Source organism: Pseudophryne corroboree, chromosome 5 (assembly GCF_028390025.1).
Source record: "Pseudophryne corroboree isolate aPseCor3 chromosome 5, aPseCor3.hap2, whole genome shotgun sequence".
Lineage (NCBI taxonomy): Eukaryota > Metazoa > Chordata > Amphibia > Anura > Myobatrachidae > Pseudophryne > Pseudophryne corroboree.
Window position 1 is genome coordinate 400270560 of NC_086448.1, and position 22757 is coordinate 400293316.

The following is a 22757-nucleotide window of genomic DNA, read 5'->3' on the forward strand; positions in this document are numbered from 1 at the left end:
AAGGTACGTATCGTCTTACCAACATACATCTTGCCACAGGGACACGTCAGGTAGTATACAATATGGTCCATAGTACAGACCAGATGATGTCTCAGCTTGATTTTGGTCCCATACAGTGGATGATTGAAAAAATGTCCAGTAACCATGGACCGGCATGTGGTGCACTACAAACATTTGTAGCACCATGGTCTTTTTCAAAGCCATTGTCCACCGCTTGAGCTAACGGCACTCATGGTTGGTCTGAGAAGAATATCCTTCAAATTCTGGCCACGTTGTATACTGAATAAGGGAGGCTTTGGACCAATGGACTTAAACCTGGGGTCAGAGCAAACAATTGGCCAATTGTCCGTGACAGTTTTCTGTATAGACTTTAGGTTGGTGCTTCAACTGGTCTTAAAGATCAGACGGTTAAACTCTCTTTGTTGTTTAGCTGAATTACCACCTTTGGCGTGGATTGCACGTGCCTTAGCAAGGCATTTCAGCACATTACTTCTTTTGTATCCACGACTCACAAACCAGTCAACACAATCCTGTAACTGTATCTCTGCTCGACCTGCATCAGAGTTGTTCCTAAGGACTCTAAGTAACTGCGAAACAGGTAAGTTCGATTTGAGCTTGTCTGGATGATGACTTGTGGCCCACAATAGCATGTTTCGGTCAGTTGGCTTTCGGTATAAGGTGTATTCTAAAGCAGGTGGTCGACTCAAAACCGTCACATCCAAAAAATCAATTGTAGAATTATTAATGTTTGCAGTAAATCTAATCGGGGTGTTCAGATCATTGAGTGCATCCACCATGGCATAAAATGACTCAGTGGTGCCACTCCATATCATAAAGAGATTGTCAATATATCTTCTATAGTAAACCATCTGTTCCCCATACCTAGGAAGAATATATTCATTCTCATATTTAGCCATGTACAGGTTAGCGAACCCCGGGGCTAAATTCGACCCCATCGCTGTCCCAGTGCGCTGGATAAAATACTCCCCCTGATATTGGAAGTGGTTATGTGACAATACTAGTCTAATAAGATCCAATATGAATTCAATGGGAGGTCCTTCATAACGGCCTGCTAGAAGTGCTTCACGTACTGCCATTAATCCTTCATCATGGGGAATGACGGTATACAACGAGTTAACATCAAGAGTCGCTAGTTGGTACCCAGCTGAAATACAGTCCAGTGAATCTAGACCCTCCAGAAAGTCACCTGTGTCCCGTAAATAGCTCTTCATACTCTTAACACAAGGTTGTAAAAAATAGTCTACAAACACCGCCAATGGTAGCAAAAGAGAGCAACGTGCGGAGATGATGGGACTCCCAGGAGGTTTGCTCAAGGACTTGTGGACTTTCGGGAGAGTATAAATTACTGGACACACCGGAAATTCAACAGTCAAAAAATCGTAAACATCCTCAGTAATCTAGCCATGCTGGAAAGCAGTACATAATATGGAGTCAACTTCCTTCTTAATTCGTGGGATTGGATTAAACTCAACCTGAGTATAGATCTCTTTATTGGCCAACTGGGATGTCAGCATTTTTGATGACAAGAGCGGTGTCGTCCATCAAACCTCTCAGCGCTTTCCATTCGTCGCTAGTGAGATTGGAATAGTGATTCTTATATACTTGCAATGCCCTGATGACTATTCTGATGGGTGCCTGTGTGCTATTGGTGCAGCCCGCCTGTTAATCATACTATCGATTGTGACATTCCTGTTTACTTTGGTAGTAAGGGGATAGGGTTGGTTCTTGCTGACCCTTACGTATGTTTGCTATATATTGGGGGAGTTCAACAGCCGTGTACATTTATGCACAATGTTTTTTCAATCTGAGGTTAACGTAATTTGTGTTAGCAACTGGGTATTTGTTGCCTGGCTACAAGCGACCGGAAGTGATGCGGTATAGAAATCCCTGTGGCAGCTCAAATACCACAGGTTGCTAGGTAATCGATTGATTTATCCTGATTATGTATCTGGCCTATATGAGGATCTGTAGTGGATACTTTGGTTGTTCACTCCGATGTGGTTTACATAAGCTAATGTGGTCTGCTTTACTCACGGCGCCGTTACTTGGCAACGCTGGACGGGAAGTGATGCGCGTCTCACAGGAAGTGCCGTGCGTGTCACTGTACCGGCGTGCGTTCCACACACGATGTTAGACTCCTTTTGTGGCCACAATGAGTTGTTTTAAAATCAATTTATGTGTGTGTCTGGTTTGTGCTGTGTATATGTATTTGGTCTTATCCTGTGACAGCTGGCTGATATTAGCTTAATGATGGCCTGTTTGTTCATGCTGCTAATTGGATGATTGGGGGGTGTGGCTGCACCAAGGGTATACATGGTTTCACTATTCAGAGCAGTGCTAGGGAGATGGCAACCTGGTAATCCGGTCTTGACAAAGGCTCTGCTGTGAGCGGAAACGTTGACCTTCTGTTTGTGAGTATGTGCTGTCTGGATTAAAATCTATCAATTTCACCCTGGAGAAGTCTGGTGAGTGCATCCTTATTTGTGCATATATTTATATATATATATATATATATATATATATAAATAAACATACAGGAAAAGATGAGCGGCACTCAGCGTCTTAATGAAAAAGTGTATTCAAGTCACCAACGTTTCGGGACGCGCAGGACCCTTTGTCAAGGTGTACAGCAGTGTATATAGATTAAAAACATACCTTTATAGTGGAGTAGATCACCAAAGTGAATGTGCATGGCGCGGCGTCCGTCCTCGATGTCCGGCGCTGTCCGCTGACGTCATCGGCAAGCGGCCTCCCGGTGTCATAGAAACCAGGTACACAACTATGCCGCTGTCGGAAGTAGTGAGAGTAGCGGTGATTAGGTTACGTGTTACCATTACCGTAAAGTGCATAGAAGGCTAACATAGGTCAGAAGGTTATTTGATTGTATATAGATAAGAAAACTAATTAAAGTGCTGCTTTATAATACATATGTATACTAAATAGGGTTATACAGCGCTTTGCTATTCAGCTCACTTAAAGTGCCACTATTCCTGTTATAAAACAAAACAGTGGGAGCTGCTGGTAAAGAGGTGACAGAAGTAAAAACACGTTACTTGCTGTTTATAAATATGGATAAGACAGCCATCTACCATCAATATGCGTGATTCACCTATTAAATACACATACTCCACAAGTGAGAACACCATCAGTTACCTGGACGTACAAATCACCATTTCAAACGGAACTATTCACACTGGCCTTTTCACCAAGCCCACTGATCAGAACACTCTCCTTCGAGCCAACAGCCATCACCCTAAAAGTCTCATTAAGGGACTACCCAGATCGCAGATGATCAGATTATCCAGAATCATCAGCGACCGCTCGACTTTGGAGAATGAACTAAATAAACTTATCGATAAATTTCTGGTAAGAGGATATGACCACAGGACTCTTCAGACGCAAAAAATGGAAGTTATGGCTATCCCAAGATCCAATCTACTATCTTCAAGCTCGAGGATTTCAAGAGGGGAGGTGATCCCATTTGTTACTCAATACAACACAGCTAGTGCAGTTATTCCACGTGCGTCAAGAGCCCTATGGCCTCTGGTGTCCACTGACACCTCCATCCCTGTCTTTAAAGATAAACGTCCGATGCCTTGCTTCACTAGAGGCCGCAACATAAAAGATACCATCGTCCATACAGACATCACTGGTTTCAGTATCAGTAGCGCACGTCCTTCCAATTTTCTTACCAGACCCCCAGGATGCTACAAATGCCCCAAGTGCACTACTTGCACTTTTATGCTTACCGGTTCCTCCTTTAGACATCCACATGAAAATCGCAACATTAATATCAAGCACGTCCTCTCATGCCAGTCCTCGTTTATCATCTACATCATAGTTTGCCCATGCAACTTGGTGTATGTGGGCAAATCTATTAGAACCATGAGGGAAAGAATGGCTCTAAACAGGTCTGCAATCAAGCATGCGACAGCGGATAAAGTGGCTGATCAACCAGTTGCCAGACATTTTTTGGAAGCGGGTCACTGCATTAATGACTTGAAACATATGGTGATCGATCATATTGAGAAATCGTTTAGAGGAGGTGACCGAGAGGGCAAACTTCTCCGATTGGAAGCCAAGTGGATCCACAGGTTGGGCACTATCAACCCCGGAGGGTAGAATGAGATGATGCCCTGGAACTTGTTCACCCATTAATAATCCTGATTCCACTGGAACTGTGAAGAATGAACCCTTTTATTCATTCTTTGGTTTAACTATTCGTTATCAAATTTTGTTTGTTGAGATGTGTGCATCTTACCCTTTTTATGTAGTCAGTAATTTTTCCCTTTCCACACTTTTTTTCCCCGTGCTAACATAGCTCAGTTGGCTGGTGCTGCATTTACTTTAACAGCTGTCTTATCCATATTTATAAACAGCAAGTAACGTGTTTTTACTTCTGTCACCTCTTTACCAGCAGCTCCCACTGTTTTGTTTTATAACAGGAATAGTGGCACTTTAAGTGAGCTGAATAGCAAAGCGCTGTATAACCCTATTTAGTATACATATGTATTATAAAGCAGCACTTTAATTAGTTTTCTTATCTATATACAATCGAATAACCTTCTGACCTATGTTAGCCTTCTATGCACTTTACGGTAATGGTAACACGTAACCTAATCACCGCTACTCTCACTACTTCCGACAGCGGCATAGTTGTGTACCTGGTTTCTATGACACCGGGAGGCCGCTTGCCGATGACGTCAGCGGACAGCGCCGGACATCGAGGACGGACGCCGCGCCATGCACATTCACTTTGGTGATCTACTCCACTATAAAGGTATGTTTTTAATCTATATACACTGCTGTACACCTTGACAAAGGGACCTGCGCATCCCGAAACGTTGGTGACTTGAATACACTTTTTCAACTTTTTCATTAAGACGCTGAGTGCCGCTCATCTTTTCCTGTATGTTTATTCACTATCACTGAGAGGGCACCAACGCACTGTGAATAGTGACAACGGAGTGCCGGTCCATATCCATGCTTTGTATATATATATATATATATATATATATATAAATAGCAAAAGAAGGAGAATGTGCTCATAGTGCAAATCAATTTAATTCATAAACCACATATATGCACAGGATAGGTCAAATGAATAGCAGTGGACTCGTACCCTGATAGCCCACTCTGTGGGCTGTGTATCATATGAAAAGTAAAACCACAAGCCAAAAGCTGCACCTGGATCTGGGACCACGCACCGCACCAGCTTCAGCGACCAATCCGTCAGGACACCTGTACCGGGTGAAGTCGGGGATGACAGCTCATGTGGAACAAAAAGCGCCTGGTAAGCCCCACCTCAATGCATTTCGTAATCACTTTGTCAGGATGTTGGCTTACCAGACGTCAGCACAAGCTTTATATAGCAGTCACATATCAATAATGGTACCATTAGTTGTTAATTACCATCAGCCGCTCTAATTCTCAGCAGCAACAGCCTCACTTAAAAGTGCTAGACAGCAATCATTAATACAATCTGATATAAAACATCAGTAAATAGACGGCTAACTTCATAAGAACTACGCTAAAGCTACAAGACTGGTGGCTCGTCAGCGACAATTTTCAAAGCTAATAAGCACACACAATTTAACACAATACATAAATACAGAATACAAATAGACTTATTTAAAAGTGCAATTAAAAATTAATTAATGCACACCGATATAAGCATTTTGTTTAAAAAACACAGATATAGACATTTTGTTTAGAAAACAGCAATGCAGTATCATCTCAGCGGTAATACATCCAATATACAGAACATTAATACACATACTAAATAACATGCATAAAGCATTAACGATAAAGTCCATGTCATACCATAAATGCTACAGGCACTATTTAAAGTGACATGAGCATTTAAAAAAGTGACCTGCATGTAATAAGAAAACCTCCAGTACCCTATGGGGTATATGCAATTCACGGCGAATCGCGGCAATTTTTCGCCGTTTTTTAATTCGACTTAATTCGACAGGTGAATTCCGGAAGGTGGCTTCCGGAATTCACCATATTCAATGAAAAACGGATTCGCCAGAATCGCGGGCGAAAATCGGCCGATTTGGCGGATTTTGCCGCGATTTAAAAAACGGGAAAAAACGGGAAAAACCCGGAAAAAAAATGGCGTGGGGTCCCCCCTCCAAAGCATAACCAGCCTCGGGCTCTTCGAGCTGGTCCTGGTTCTAAAAATGCAGGGGAAAAATTGGGCAGGGATCCCCCGTATTTTTAAAACCAGCACCGGGCTCTGCGCCTGGTGCTGGTGCCAAAATTACGGGGGACAAAAAGAGTAGGGGTCCCCCGTATTTTTAACACCAGCATCGGGCTCCACTAGCTGGACAGATAATGCCACAGCCGGGGGTCACTTTTATGCCGTGCCCTGCGGCCGTGGCATTAAATATCCAACTAGTCACCCCTGGCCGGGGTACCCTGGGGGAGTGGGGACCCCTACAATCAAGGGGTCCCCCCCCCAGCCACCCAAGGGCCAGGGGTGAAGCCCGAGGCTGTCCCCCCCATCCAATGGGCTGCGGATGGGGGGGCTGATAGCCTTTTGTGATAATAAAAAGACATTGTTTTTTCCAGTAGTACTACAAGTCCCAGCAAGCCTCCCCCGCAAGCTGGTACTTGGAGAACCACAAGTACCAGCATGCGGGAGGAAAACGGGCCCGCTGGTACCTGTAGTACTACTGGAAAAAAAATACCCAAATAAAAACAGTACACACACACCTTGATAGTAAAACTTTATTACACACTACCGACACACACATACTTACCTATGTTGACACGCCAACTGCCACGGTCTCCGACGATCCGAGGTACCTGTGAAAAAATTATACTCACCTTCCAGCGTCCAGAGGTACATCCAGGTCCAGAGATAATCCACGTACTTGGCAAAACAAAAAAACGAACACCGATCCATACCGGACTAAGAAAGGGGTCCCATGCTTTCACATCAGACCCCTTTCTCCCGAATCCCGGGACATCACGTGACTCCTGTCACTGAAGTCCCTTCAGCCAATCAGGAAGCGCTACTTCCGTGGCGCTCATCTGATTGGCTGTGCGCTGTCTGTGCTGTGACAGTGCATCACAAAGCCGCTCCATTACTTTCAATGGTGGGAACTTTGCGGGTAGCGGTGGGGTTAACCCGCGGTCAGCTGCTGACCGGCAGGTGACCTCACCGCTAGCCGCTAAGTTCCCACCATTGACTATAATGGACTGGGCTGTGCGATGCGCTGTCTGCTCAGACGCGCAGAGCCAATCAGATGAGCGCAACGAAGTTGCGCTTCCTGATTGGCTTTAGAGACCTTTCTGTGACAGCTGTCACTGACAGGTCTCTCTGCATTCGGGGATAGGGGTCTCATGTGTCAGCATGGGACCCCTTTCAGTCCGTTTGGTCGGGTATTTGCGTTTTGTTTTTTTCTACAAGTACGTGGATTTATCTCTGGACCATGGCTGAGGTGAGTATATTGATCTTTTATTTTCAGGTACCCCTGGATTCTACATGGAGAAGAGGACCGATGTCGGCGTGTGAACATAGGTAAGTATGTGTGTGTCGACGTATGAAATAAAGTTTTACTTTCACGGTGTGTGTGTCCTGTTTTTATTTGGGTATTTTTTTTCCAGTAGTACTACAGGTACCAGCGGGCCCGTTTTTCTCCCGCATGCTGGTACTTGTGGTTCTCCAAGTACCAGCTTGCGGGGGAGGCTTGCTGGGACTTGTAGTACTGCTGGAAAAAACAATATTCTTTTCATGATCACAAAAGGCTATCAGCCCCCCCATCCGCAGCCCATTGGATGGGGGGGGATAGCCTCGGGCTTCACCCCTGGCCCTTGGGTGGCTGGGGGGGGGGACCCCTTGATTGAAGGGGTCCCCACTCCCCCAGGGTACCCCAGCCAGGGGTGACTAGTTGGATATTTAATGCCACGGCCGCAGGGCACGGCATAAAAGTGACCCCCGGCTGTGGCATTATCTGTCCAGCTAGTGGAGCCCGATGCTGGTGTTAAAAATACGGGGGACCCCTACGCTTTTTGTCCCCCGTATTTTAGGCACCAGCACCAGGCGCAGAGCCCGGTGCTGGTTTTAAAAATACGGGGGATCCCCTGTCAATTTTTTCCCCGCATTTTTAGAACCAGGACCAGCTCGAAGAGCCCGAGGCTGGTTATGCTTTGGAGGGGGGACCCCACGCCATTTTTTTAAAGGATTTTACCGTTCCAGCAATAAAAAATAAAAATAAAAAAAATTAATATTTTAAAAAATATATAAATAATATTTGTGCCTCCAAAAAAAAAAAAAAAAGTACCTAATCCCTTCTAATATAAATAGATCTGCTATTCCCAAAAAAAAAAAACACAAAAAAAAACATGTTTAAATTTTTTTTATTTGTTTTCACCCTCCAAAGTGTGGCGGATTGAAAATGACGAATTTGCTGTCTAAAAGCACTGCTGTCGAATTTCCAAACTTGAATTGAAGATGCTTTGGTCGAATTGCAGCACTTGTATCATTGCAGAAAAGTCGAATTTGCAAAAATTCGAATTTCAAAAAGTCGAATTTTGAAAGTCCGTTTTTTGGTCGGAAAGCACTGAATTGCATAGGCGAATTTTTTTTTTGGTCGAAAATGACCCGAAATTCGACAATTTCGGGAATTCGACCGCAATTGCATATACCCCAATGTATTTATATTACCATCTTCACAGAGAAAAGAGCAATCATCAAATATGTTGGAGTTACACAAGAATTCTACATTAGCTCAGAACGAATAGTATGAGACCACCACTCATCTCTCCCTCATAAAGGGGGTGATCTCATAGTTCTCATTAAGCCCATGGGGCATAAGTGTATTAAGAGAGAGTATCCAGAAAGTTTCTCTTCTAAGGAGTTGTTCTTCCCTATTTCCACCATTAGTAGACACTGTAACTTGTTCTATTCCCACAAACTTCAGGAGAGAGGGATCCGCATTATATAGCTCAGAAAAGTGACGTGGGATACTGTGATTCATAACCCGATTTTTTATGTTACGAATGTGCTCTAGAATTCTAATTTTCAGCACCCTTTTAGTTTTTCCGACGTATCTTAAGCCACAAGGGCATGTTAGAATATATATATATATACAGAAATTTGTATTGCAATTGATGAAAGATCAAATGATGTTAGGACGTGGGTTATTACAACCAATAAAGGATTTTACATTTCTTTCTGCCAGAGTACATATCTTACAATTTCCACAGTGATAAAACCCTTTAAGTGGGGTCAGAAAGTGGTTGGTCTTCTCTGTACTGTGGTTAGTTTGCTTTTAGAAATGATCGATTTGACAGTCCTAGCTTTCCTATAAATAATGTCTGGTTTATTGGGAAGTTCTGGACCAAGAACCGGATCTAACTGCAGGATATGCCAGTTCTTCTTGCCATTTTTTTCTAGTTCTCTGAAGCCAGTACTGAACTGTGTAACTAATGGGCAGAACATTTTTTCCCCTTGTTCATCCTTTTTCTTATAATTCACAAGTTCATCTCTCTCCTTATTCCTGGCCCTTACCATTGCTTTATGTGTTAATTCCTCTGGGTACCCTCTCTGTAGAATTCTATTAGTATAGATTTCTGCCTGTTTGTCAAACTTCATCAAACTGGTACAGTTTCTCCTTAGCCTTATATATTGAGAGTAAGGAATATTTTCCATCCACCTAGGAAGGTGGCAACTACTAAACTCAAGATAACTATTAGAATCTACTTTCTTGAAGAATGTAGACGTTTCAATCCCCCCTGTGTTGTCAAAGTTCTCAGTAGACAGTACTAGATCTAAAAACTCCAGTCAGTTAGGATGAAAAGTGCCAGTAAATTTTAGATTGAAGGTATTTACATTAATTTTGGCGAGGAACTCGTTCCACTCCTGTTCACTTCCATTCCACACAATCAGTACATCATCTATATATCCTTTATATAGGACAATGTTAGACCTGAGCTCATGAATGAGAGTCTCAGTCTCCCACTGTCCCACTGTCCCATATAGATGTTGGCAAGGCTCGGAGCACAGATACTGCCCATCGCTGAGCCACATATATGTTGATACCAGTCATCCAGGATTATAAAATAATTGTATTTAAGCACTATTTCCAGATACTTTGCTCTTGAGAGTCAGAGCTATGTGAGGAGAACCGCTGCGTTGTGAATATACTCCGGTACTACAGCCCAGTGTTGTGCTTATACCTGAGACTAACTAATCACCAGCGCACCTGTTCACATCTCTTTTCTGTGGACATATATATATATATATATGTAGAAAAATACGGCGCCACTTGTGGGATGATACACTAGTAGAAAAACATATAAGATAGTCTGTGTGACTATAATACCATAGAACCCACGAACCCAAATACTGTTCGGGTGTCAGCAAGCCTCTAAGAAATGCAGTAAGGTAAATTACTGTTGTGTATATAGAGAGTGGGGGATGAGGGTACAGCGACCCGTGGTGTTCAATATTCGAAATATATACTTATGGTACTTTCTCTACCGGATTGCAAATTACAAGAGCCAATTGTACTAAAAATACGACAATTTAATTCACATAAGAGTACAGAATTTATAAAAAAAAATCCCATAAAAAATATATATATATATAAGAATTAACAATTTTAAAAAACAGAGTGGTACAAGAAAGAGGTCAAACTTAGTTCAGTATTGGTGGAGGTAAGTGAGGGAACAAAACGCGTTCATCAAGGGGGGGTCTAAGACTTCTTAAACATCCCACTATGGGAAACCTAGATCCCAAGTTCATGGAAGAATGGGATTCCATTCTACACTCATATTCTATAAGTCTAATGAAATTACGTATTAGCATAAAGAAGAGCACACTCACAGATCTTGAGGCTGAGATCAAGATGAAGGTATCAGAGATGGTAATTTTCAAGGACAAAGAGGACTATAAAATTAACGAAAAAGTACTTAACAAAAAGCTGGAACACGTAGATGAGGAAGTGATTAAAGGGAAAGAAAAGAAATTCACATGGGACAAAAATGACTATGACCAGGGAATAACCAAGAAATGGAGCAGGTTCAAGGCTCCAGGTCACTAGTACAATAAAACGGGAAGACAGCAATAGAAAACCGTACCTAACAGAGGAAGACCTAGTAGAAATGGAAGTATTGATTCACCATCCAGTCCCTATATAAGAACAAATAACAGATTCTCCGCACTACAGAAACTGGAATCTGCAAATGAGCAGGATTTTTTATCTTTAAGAACGGGAGCACGAATGAAAGGCCTAATAAGAAATCCGGTGAGAGAAGACAGCAGACAAGCATCACGAATGAGGCTATACAGAAGACGAGGCAAGCGAGGCGGGAGGAGGGAGAAAGCAAAAGAGAAGGACCATTCAGTGACCAACCCAAGGAGAAAAGGCATATTTAATTTATCCAAACACACCCTAACAAAATCTGAGACAACACTTCTAAGCAAAGGTTTATCATTCGCACCCAAAAGTGGTCTAAACAAGTTTGAAACCTTCATCGACCTGAACAAATTTGTGCAAATATTAACTTTAAAGAGACACTTCATGAGGAAAGAGGAAGCCATCATCAGTAATTTTGAGGAACGTTCAAAATCTGGTTTAAAACCAACATCCAAATATTACCCCCTTGAGTCCAAGGGAAACAATGTGAGTATTTTTTATGATTTAGTAAAGAGAGACCTTTGTGACACAGAGCTCCAGCCAATTAAGAAGAAAAACATCAACAATCGTGAATGTGAAGCACTGAAAAACTACAGAAAAATAAGGATGTGATTATAAAACAAGCTGATAAAGAGGGGAGGGGGGGGGGGTTTAGTCATTATGGACCGAGACATGTATATCAAGGATGCGCTTAGATTACTGGGAGACACAGAGTCATACACTCCATTATAGAGTGACCCAAGGGACGATTACATAGAGAAATTGTGGACATTACTCTTATATGGTCTAAGAAATAACATCCTCAGCAAGGAAGAGTACCAGTATCTTATGCATTCTAATCCCATCACCCCCATTTTTTATTTCCTACCAAAGATCCATAAATCACTGTCCAACCTGCCGAGTAGACCCATAGTGACGGGCATAGGCTCACTGACATCAAACTTATCAGAGTATGTTGATGTGTTCCTAAAGGGATACGGTAAGGATCTTCCGTCGTACTTAAAGGATACTACATCAGTGCTCAACCTCCTAAAAACACTGAAATGGGAGGACACATACATTTGGGCAACAGTGGATGTGCAATCACTATATACATGCATTGAACATTCAAAGGGCATAGCGGCATGTCGGGAGTATCTAAACAACAACCCATTATTGACTATTGAACACAAAGATTTTGTATATGATGTTATGTTTTTTATCCTGAGTCACAATTATTTTAAATTCTTGAATCAGTTTTATTTGCAACGCTGTGGGACGGCAATAGGATTGATCTTCGCGCCAAGTTTCGCAAACCTGTTCATGGGAAGCTGGGAGAAAATTTACATTTACAATTCAATTGCTTTTAAGGATAAAATTATGTTTTACAAATGATACATTGATGATATCTTAATTATCTGGGATGTCACCTCTGAGGATTTTAACTAATTTTTAAAGTCGTTTGGAACTAACGACATGAATCTTGCTTGTACATCGAACATAAATAACAGATCCGTTCAGTACTTAGACTTGATTCTGACTGGGGAAAATGGTATGGTGACTACAAAAAACTTCATCAAGGGAGTCGACATGAATAGTTTTTTGCACTATCAAAGCAACCATCTAGAAAGATGGAAGAATAATATTCCGCCATCCCAATTTTCCAGGATAAAAAGGAACTGTAGCAACACACGAGACTGCGAAGACCAATTAGAAGTCCACAATACTGTATGAGGCACTGGAAAAAACAAGATCTATGAATAGAGACGACCTACTCATCTATAAATCCAGGGAAGAGAAAAAAGAATCGGTGTCCTTTATTACCACATACAGTCGACACGCCAGATTTTTTAGAAATTCCCTTAGGACCCATTGGGACATCTTACTAATGGACTCAGTCCTCAAGGAAATACTACCTCCCCAACCTCAGCTCATCTTCAAAAAATCCAGAGATTTTAAAGATATTCTTGCACCAAGCATGCTCACGGAAAAAAACATCCAAAGCTGGCCTATGTTGAAATGTACAGGGTCCTATAAGTGTGAAAAATGTAACATATGTAAACACCTGCATCGGAATAGAAAAACCTTCAGTGACTCAGATGAAAAACAGGAATACACCATCAAAGAATTTATGAACTGTACCACCCCGTCCGTGATCTATCTGTTGGAGTGTACATGCAAAATGAAATATGTTGGGAAGACGAAGAGACCACTAAAGATAAGGATTCAGGAACATGTCTGGAGTATAAAGAACAAAGTGGACAGTAACACAGTTCCCAGACATTTCACGTTGAAACACAATTCAAACCCTGAGGATTTAACATTCAAGGCTATTGAACATGTAACCCTGCAAGAAAAAGGTGGTGACCTGGCAAACAAATTATTGAGACGTGAAATGTACTGGATATTTCAACTTCGAACTCTGCATCCAATAGGCCTTAATGAAAGATACAAAATCGCACCTTTTCTGTGAGGTGCAGTATACCTCGACCTCTCTCTGCTATTACCCTTCTGTATAGCTCACTCACTTAATTAACCCTTAGTAACAAGAATGTAGTTATTATATACAGTCACCTAAATAAAGACTTAATAAACACATTTGTTGTGTCATGATGTACATACAGTCAAACCGCACTGGTTACACCCAATCTCGTATGATCTTGGAAGCTAAGCAGTGCTGGGCCAGATCAGTACCAGGAAGGGAGGCCACCTGGGAAGATCAGTTACTGTAAGAGAACGGTGACCTTGCAATCCCTCCACCTGTGCACAATAATATAATATTCATTTTTATTTAGTGTGCACATTATCTGCACTTTACTATTTATCAATTTTGAAATGTAGAATGTTAAAAATACTATGTAATAAGCACTAGCACTTAAATACGCACAGCACCAATCAAATACATTTTATTAATTGCATTTATTTTTATATTCATATATTTATATTTACACAGCACCAATCTAATAAATTCTATTAATATTTTAGCTTAGTTTACTTACAGTTATTTTTCAACTCCCTTAAAAGCATATAATAACATTACATTATGTTCTGATACTTTCCTGTTTGCTTTTATTTATTTTTTTGGGCCGATGGAGCTGCCTAATCCAGACAAATGAACATAACTATACAGTGAAAATGTGTCTGCAAACTCCAATAAAATGGCCGCCACCGCTCCCACCAAACAGGAGATGGAAGATTTGGTATCCAGGAAATGAGATGCGTTCCAGCTATGCGGTTCACCGAACTGGGACTTCCGGGCACGAGTCAGTAACATAAGAAACAAAGCAGCCAGCGCGTGCGCCTGGGACACTCGAAAGTGGGGCGGAAGTCAGACGCATGCGCAGTGAAGAATGGACGTAACCAGAAGTGTGGCAGAAGTGCCGCGATCACGATGTTTGATGCCCAAAATAGCTTCCTTAACATTCGTTTTTATGAAAACAAGCAATGAACATTCAAAACTGGTGTCCCCTATCCCATCCTCTGGTACTCACACTAATTAGGATAACCCAAACAGGATATGACATCATAATGAATTAGTATGTGAGAGGGGTATAAGTATGAGCCCTGTCCCAGCAGTAGAACACCCCTTGATGAAGTCCGTTTTATTGTACTAGTGACCTGGAGCCTTGAACCTGCTCCAGTTCTTGGTTATTCCCTGGTCATAGTCTTTTTTTGTCCCATGTGAATTTCTTTTCTTTCCCTTTAATCACTTCCTCATCTACGTGTTCCAGCTTTTTGTTAAGTACTTTTTCGTTAATTTTATAGTCCTCTTTGTCCTTGAAAATTACCATCTCTGATACCTTCATCTTGATCTCAGCCTCAAGATCTGTGAGTGTGCTCTTCTTTATTCTAATACGTAATTTCATTAGACTTATAGAATATGAGTGTAGAATGGAATCCCATTCTTCCATGAACTTGGGATCTAGGTTTCCCATAGTGGGTTGTTTGAGAAGTCTTAGACCACCCCTTGATGAACGCGTTTTGTTCCCTCACTTACCTCCACCAATACTGAACTAAGTTTGACCTCTTTCTTGTACCACTCTGTTTTTTAAAATTGTTAATTCTTATTCTAGGTTTCCCATAGTGGGTTGTTTGAGAAGTCTTAGACCCCTCGGTACTCACTTTGACCTAGTGTTCAAGTCCTTTAACGAATGAACATAACTATACAGTGAATATGTGTCTGCAAACTCCAATAAAATGGCCACCACCGCTCCCACCAAACAGTAGATGGAAGATTTGGTATCCAGAAAATGAGATGCTTTCCAGCTATGCGGTTCACCGAACTGGGACTTCCGGGCATGAGTCAGTAACATAAGAAACAAAGCAGCCAACGCGTGCGCCTGGGACACCCGGAAGTGGGGCAGAATTCCGACGCATGCGCAGTTAAGTATGGACGTAACCGGAAGTGTGGCTGAAGTGCTGCGATCACAATGTTTGATGCCCAAAACAGCCTCCTAAACATTCGTTTTTTATGAAAACAAGCAATGAACATTCAAAACTGGTGTCCCCTATCACATCCCTATAAGTTGTAGAGTAGGTACTCATACTAATTAGGAAAACCCAAACAGGATATGACATCATAATGAATTAGTATGTGAGAGGGGTATAAGTATTAGCCCTGTCCCAGCACTAGATCACCCCTTGATGAAGTCCTGAAGTACGAAACGCGTTTTGTTCCCTTTCTTACCTCCACCAATAGTGAGCTAAGTTTGACCTCTTACTTGTACCACTCTGTTTTTTAAAATTGTTCATTCTTATATATATATATATATATATATATTTTTTTTTTTTGGGTGACATGTTTTTTATGGGATTTTTATAAATTCTGTACTCTTATGTGAATTAAATTGTTGTATTTTTAGTACAATTGGCTCTTGTAATTTGCAATCTGTTAGAGAAAGTACCATAAGTATATATATCGAATATTGAACACCACGGGTCACCATACCCTCATCCCCCACTCTCTCTCTCTCTCTCTCTCTATATATATATATATATATATATATATATATACATATACACACACCACCACATATACAGTATACTCTCTCTATCTGTTCCCCACCCGGCACTCTCCCCTGTTAGTTCCCCTTCTTCTCACCAGTTGCTCTCATGAGTGTCGGAGCGGGAGCGGGGAGTCAGGAGTGGGATTAGAGTAGACGGGCCCCGGGGTGTGAAGAGATGGGAGGCCGGGCAGCCGGAGTGTGTGTGTGTGTGTGTGGGGGGGGGGGTGCTGAATGTCATGGGGAAGGGACACTGCTGGCAAACACTGACTCCCCTTTCCATGAATTAAAAGTGTCGCTGTGCAGAGCTGAGGGGGGTGGTACGTGCAAGGTTCAGATTATCCATTATGCGCACTGAAGGCATTTTAGGTTGAGAGGATGTCAGTATGTGCATGTGTGTGTGTGTGTGTGTGTGTGTGTGTGTGTGTGTGTTTATATGTGTAACATGGCAGTTACAAATACATAGAGCAGCAAGGGGGTCACTACAGCTCTCATAATACGCTCAGCACAAGGAGTCAGAGGATCATGTGCTTAGCTCTGATTGGATGGCATAAACACAGCACTGCTACCGTAATTGTGGATTTTTTCATCAAAATATGGACTATTCTTTTATAATCAAAAACAGTGACCTGTCTCAGCATATACGTATTGTTGGGAATTGTGATGAGGAGAAGCAGGTTAATGTATACTGTAGTTTGTAAAAATACCATTTGCTTGAATTATCAGAATGTTAAGTGTCAGGTCTATTGACGGATGAATAAGACACAATCGTGGTTCTTGCTTCTGACTCAGGCAAACTCCATTTTCAGTCACAACCATCCAATTACGATCAAAAAGTAGACCTTGTTCTGCCACAGGCCACTGGGTGACCTGATAAGAGATAAAAAAATATTAAAAATAATATTTAGTATAATTCAATGTAAATAAAAAGTAAATAACTCAGTGCCATTACTACCAGTTAGATATTATAATATCTTTGTTGAAAAACACAAGTATATTAAGTTAGTCTAAAGACATAAGATAATAGAAAACAGATTGCTATCTTGATGAAAAATATTACAGGAATGAAATATAGAAAAAAAATTTTTTTTATTGTGCTTTTAAAAAAACAAATACACACATAGTATAGCTATCTGGAATTGATTAAAACAACACTGGTAAACAATTTAAAATACAGCATATTACTATAGTTTAGTAAGGGATGGGATGTACTCATGAAGATACAGTATAATTAGGGATATTTTTTGGCTGGAACGTCCTGGCCGCTGCCCCATTAAAGTTTGGAAGGGTGGGTGGGGGTATCAGAGTTATATCGCCCCAGTCCCTCATAGTCCCCGTGGTGGATTGAGATGCGCTGGGGGCTGCGGAAGTGCTTCCGTTTATAGCAGCATAAAAAAACCACCAAAAATGGCCACCGCCGAGGAGGAGAAGACAGACGCTAGAGGTCACATTTGACCTCTAGCGCCTGACTACTCAGTGGTGGGCATTTTAAGAGGTTTATTTTTGCAGTGCTATGGACGGAAGTGCTTCCGCAGTCCCCAGCATGTCTCAATCCTCACAAACTTTACTGGAGCAGCAGCCAGGATGTTTACTGGGGCTGCGGGAGCTATACTCACAGCCCGAAACCACCCTCACCCATGACAGCAAGCACGAGACCCCTGACAACGCCCATGAAACCCCTGGCAACACGCATGAAACCCCTGGCAATGCACATAACCCCCCTGGCACCACGCTGGAGACCCCTGGCAATGCACATGAAACCCTTGACAATGCACAGGAGACCCCTGGCAATGCACATGAAACACCTGGCAATGGGCATGAAACACCTGGCAATGAGCATGGAACACAGAGCATGAAACCCCTGACAACATGCATGAAACCCTTGACAACAAGCATGAGACCCCTGACAACAGGAAGGTAAATTAAAAGTAATTAGAAGCCTTACTGTGTGGCATAATTTGTAGGGGCATTATAGTGTGTGGGCCATAAAATGGTGTCAGGGCCATAACTGTGTGTGGCATAATATGTAATTGGCATTACGGTGTTTGCCATAACGCATAATGGGTGTTAACTGTGTGTAGCATAACGTGTAATAGACATTATGGTGTGTGGCATAATGTGTTATTATCATTACGGTGTGTGGCATAATGTGTACCAGGCATTATGGTATGTGGCATATTGCGTAATGGGCATTATGGTGTGTGGCATTATGTATAATACAGTAGACATTACGGTGTGTGGCATAATGTGTAATGGGCATTATGGTGTGTGGCATATTGTGTAATGGGCATTACGGTGTTTGACATAATGTGAAATGGGCGCGCGCAAATTCTTTGTTCTTGCACAGGTCCTCCACTGTAGCTCCTCCCACATTGCCCACAGCTCCACCTACCCCTGCCCACCCATGGGAGTTCCTTAACCTACAGACAGAGCCTCCTTTATCTTTGCCTGCCCGATCGCAGGCATGCACTCCCGGCGTGACTAGGCGATCCGTCTGCCTAGTCACGCCGGGAATGCACAGAGCCACTTTCCGTTGTAAGCGTCTCTGTCTGTTGATAATGTATGTTTCTGCTTTTAAAATAACCATAAACAATAGTATTTAGTTCTGCCAAACAGTTTTAAAAATTACTGTACAATTATAAATTGGAAAATTGTGGCATAGCTGTAATGCATAATTATCATACATGTAATATTGTTGTCTGCAACACAATCAATTACCAATACTCAAGAAATGCAAACAGGCATTGGCCTGCTACTGTGAGTACTACATTATAAGAATGTCATTCCAAGGATACAGAATTATAACTGGAGTTTGAACTGGATTTTGCCAGGCCCTCTCCCAGATCTTAAAATATCACAGGTTCTCAAGCATTACAAACATATGTGGGGCTGCAGCGCAGTTTGAAAATTCTAATAGTGGAGTTACACCAACTGCCCGCCACATTGATGCCAAGCATCACCGGCCGGGACCAGGGCCGGATTAAGCCTTAGGGGTGCCTGGGGCACTTAAGACAGGGGGGCCCTGGTGGAAGGTGGGGGATGTATATTAGATTGTGCATACAGTACCTCCAAACATGTCTCATTTCAGGAGAAACAAAATTCTCTCTACCAGAACTTCCCTTATATGATTGATGTCACCTATGTTGAACTATTTAATCGATACAGTAAGAAAGGTATTTCAACACAGGTGTTTGCAACCATAAATTAAGAAGAAACTCCACGTAGAAAGCATTTTGTCCCTCCTGGAATGGGTCGTGGTGGGAAGTATAGATTGTGTATATTAAATTTAAATCAATGGTGTATATTAGTTTTGAAGTAATAGTTTAATAATGCCTGGGTACTGTTTGTACAGTAGCTCCATCTAGTTCTTGTAGTGGAACAAAGACAACTTAAACAGTCTTAAAATACATATAGACAAATAGAATAATTTATCTTGTCACATGCAAGAATAGCATCAGCCTCTGTACTACTTACACACTGGGACAGGACTCAGGAGGACTCTGTGTGTGTGTCTCTATCTCTAGACCCAAATGGTTTAGTTGCAAAAAGTTTACACAGTACTCAGACACCCAGGTAGGGAGGAGGAGAAGCTGGGATCCCTGTGTCACTTACAGATCTCTCCACCCTCCTATCTCTCCTCTGGTCTGAAAGCTCCATCGGTAGCATATGAAACATGATATTCCTGTGTCTCTGCTTGCATTGCATACTGTCCTGCTCACAATCTGGCTCTCACATTAAAAGGGAAAGCTAGAGATGTCAGTGTGCTTTGGCCAGGGGGCCCCTGACAAAGGGGGGCCCGGGGTACAGTATGCCCTGCATCCCCTCTTGATATGGCTATGGCCGGGACTCACTGGCAGTCACTGTGATTACAACTTCTGTATGCAACTACTTAATTCCACCTACTGCAAGGCCAGCCGCAAATTAGGCATATTGTTGCTTAACATTAACTTTTATTATTATTACTGCATTTTGTCTTCACACATTTTTAAGTATGGCATCTGTTATTATTACATTTTGCTATGTACCTTTATGTGCAATACATACTGAGTACTTTGCATGTCTCTCATACTGTTGCACAAACAGGCATGGGCTGGCCCACAGGGGTACAGGGGAAACCACAGGTAGGCCCCACTGCATGGGGGGCCCTCCTCCTTTAGGGATCAGATTCTAGACTGCACTTGAATTATATATTATACATATGTTACCTTATACTGCACAGGATTATGATGTATTCTCTACAGTACATTGCTGTCATTAATCTGGCACATTATCATGCATGCACTAGCATTAATTATTATATAAATTATCAAGGAGTCCAGACCGGGTACTCTATAATGGTTAGCCAAACCTCTGTGGTGGCTGGCCACACCCCCTTTGGAGGCTGGCCACACCTCTAATCATGGGCCCCTACCACTGCATACCCCCGGTGGGCCCTTCATGCTCCAGTGTGACACTGTGCATGACTACTTTGCATGTCCCTCATACTGCTGTATCATGAATTTCTTCCCTGCTCTGTTCTCCTTCTCAATCTCATTTACCCAGTATACAGTATCTGTCAACATTTGCCAACCTACTGTTCTTTTTTTCTGTCTCTTTAATTTCCAACTGCATGTTATACTTCTATGAATTGCTCTTCCTGCCCACTGTGTCCTATGTAGTGCGCCCTAGATGGCTGCCTTGCCTGGTACTCTTAAGTGCAGGATAAAAAAACAATTAAACTATTTATGTAGTATGTATCCTGTTTGCCAATGTTCATTTATTTCTGTATGTTTTTCCCCCCATATATTACTTATCACACATTATATTACTTATCACACATTATATTACTTATCACACATTATAACCAATGTAGTGGACCCAACATGGCTTCCTCATCTGATACTGTTCGAGGGACATGCAGTAAGTTTCTGGAGGTGCAGTGCATAGGTATTGTAGAAACAATCTGTCTGGTTGTGAATTGTTGGAGTAAATGTACTAAGGTGGGAGTTTTTTTTTTTAGAACTGGTGATGTTGCTGATCAGATTTACTTAATATTTATCTAGCTGCTTCTAGAATAGAATAGATACAATCTGATTGGTTGTTATGGGCAACATCACCAGTTAAAAAAAAATCCTTCCCACCTTAGCAAATTTGTCCTGTAATCTCTGACTAAAGTTCTTGTGAAATGTCAAGGACTATATATAATCAGCACTGCACACCGAAGAAGTCAGCATGTTAATTTAATTTACAAACTCATTATGGAGCTCAACAGAGGCCACTGGAGAGCCATTATCTTCTACGACTATAACAGTGGTCTGCAACAGCAGGAGAGTTTTGACCGACTGCGACTTGCTTTGGGAGGGAGGCACTATCCTAAACCACTGTGAGCGGTTTGCAGAATTTCAGTGCTTCAGCTGGTCCCTGGAAGATGAGAAGTATTGCAGCTGAACTGTGTTCTCCATCACCAAGGACAATATTGCTTCCATGTGGGGTACAGTTGAGGTAAATTCCAGGGTGACCATTGCCTAGTTAGAGAAGGAGATAGACTGGGATCCATCTGCTTGATATTCCATGAAAAGCTAAGCCTGAGCAAGGTTTCTAAATGTTGGGTTCCCAATCAGCTGACTCAAGAGCAGAAGTAGGCTTGGGTGACTTGGTGATACAACATGCTGGCCAGGGTTGATGGCAGTCACTCAAACTCTGTGAGATCATTATTGATGATGAATCATTAGTGATGATGAATCCTGGATGTACAGGTTTGACAACAAGACCAAACAACGGGCCATCCAGTGGACCCCATTTGGAGTTGCGCCACCACAGACGTTCTGATGTTAGCGCAGAGTTGCCAAGCAGATGGTAGCTGTTTTTGTGGACAAGACTTGTCATACAGCTAACATACCACTTGTGCAGCAGTGCATTGTCACTAGTGGCTGTTATGCCAACCAATGTCCGGAAGCCATTTCTAGGTGTCTTCCAAGAACTCATGCTCGTGGTGCTCTTCATCATGATAATGCACCTGCCCACAAGTTCAGGAAAGTGGAGGATTTTTCTGGCCCATGAACGTATGCAGGACCTTGGTCATCCACCATTCAGTCCAGACCTGGTCCCCTGCGACTTCTTTGTGTTCCAATAAATCAAGCACAGGATGTATGTGATTCATTTTTATTCACTGTAAGCTGCAGTCACCATGGGACACTGCGGCCCGCGGGTGGGACAGCGGGACTGTCCCAAAATAAGAGGACTGTCCCGCAAAAATCGGGACAGTTGGGAGGTATGCAAAGGTTTTTCTATGTCTACTATTATGTGTCATCAATTCGAGTTATTGCGTGTTCTGCCCAGTGTATGTAGGATTGCCTCACCTGGATCCTTTATGGGTAGGATGAATAATCCTTGGAACTGATAACCTAAAATGATTGGCGCACTTTCGTGTTATCTTAGTGGTTTCTATGTTTTATACAAATCTACATCTCTGTATTTTGCTTATACAGGGGGAGATTTATCAAAGCTTGGAGAGAGATAAAGTGAAGGGAGATAAAGTACCAACCAATCAGACTCTGCATTTTACAGGCTGTGTTTGAAAAATTACAGGAGCTGATTAGTTAGTACTTTTATCTCTACA

General features: G+C 42.1%; 1 protein-coding gene and 1 pseudogene across 2 annotated transcripts in view; one reads left to right on the plus strand and one right to left on the minus strand.

The window, feature by feature from the left end:
- Positions 1-22757, minus strand: part of MOCOS (molybdenum cofactor sulfurase) — a 1370999-nt gene that overhangs the window by 222712 nt on the left and 1125530 nt on the right. For both annotated transcript variants that reach the window (XM_063922731.1, XM_063922730.1), the window contains one exon: positions 16867-17029. In XM_063922731.1, the coding sequence (XP_063778801.1) occupies positions 16867-17029 (163 nt within the window). The remainder of the gene's footprint in view (positions 1-16866; positions 17030-22757) is intronic.
- LOC134931467 (5S ribosomal RNA) lies at positions 13773-13891 on the plus strand (annotated as a pseudogene).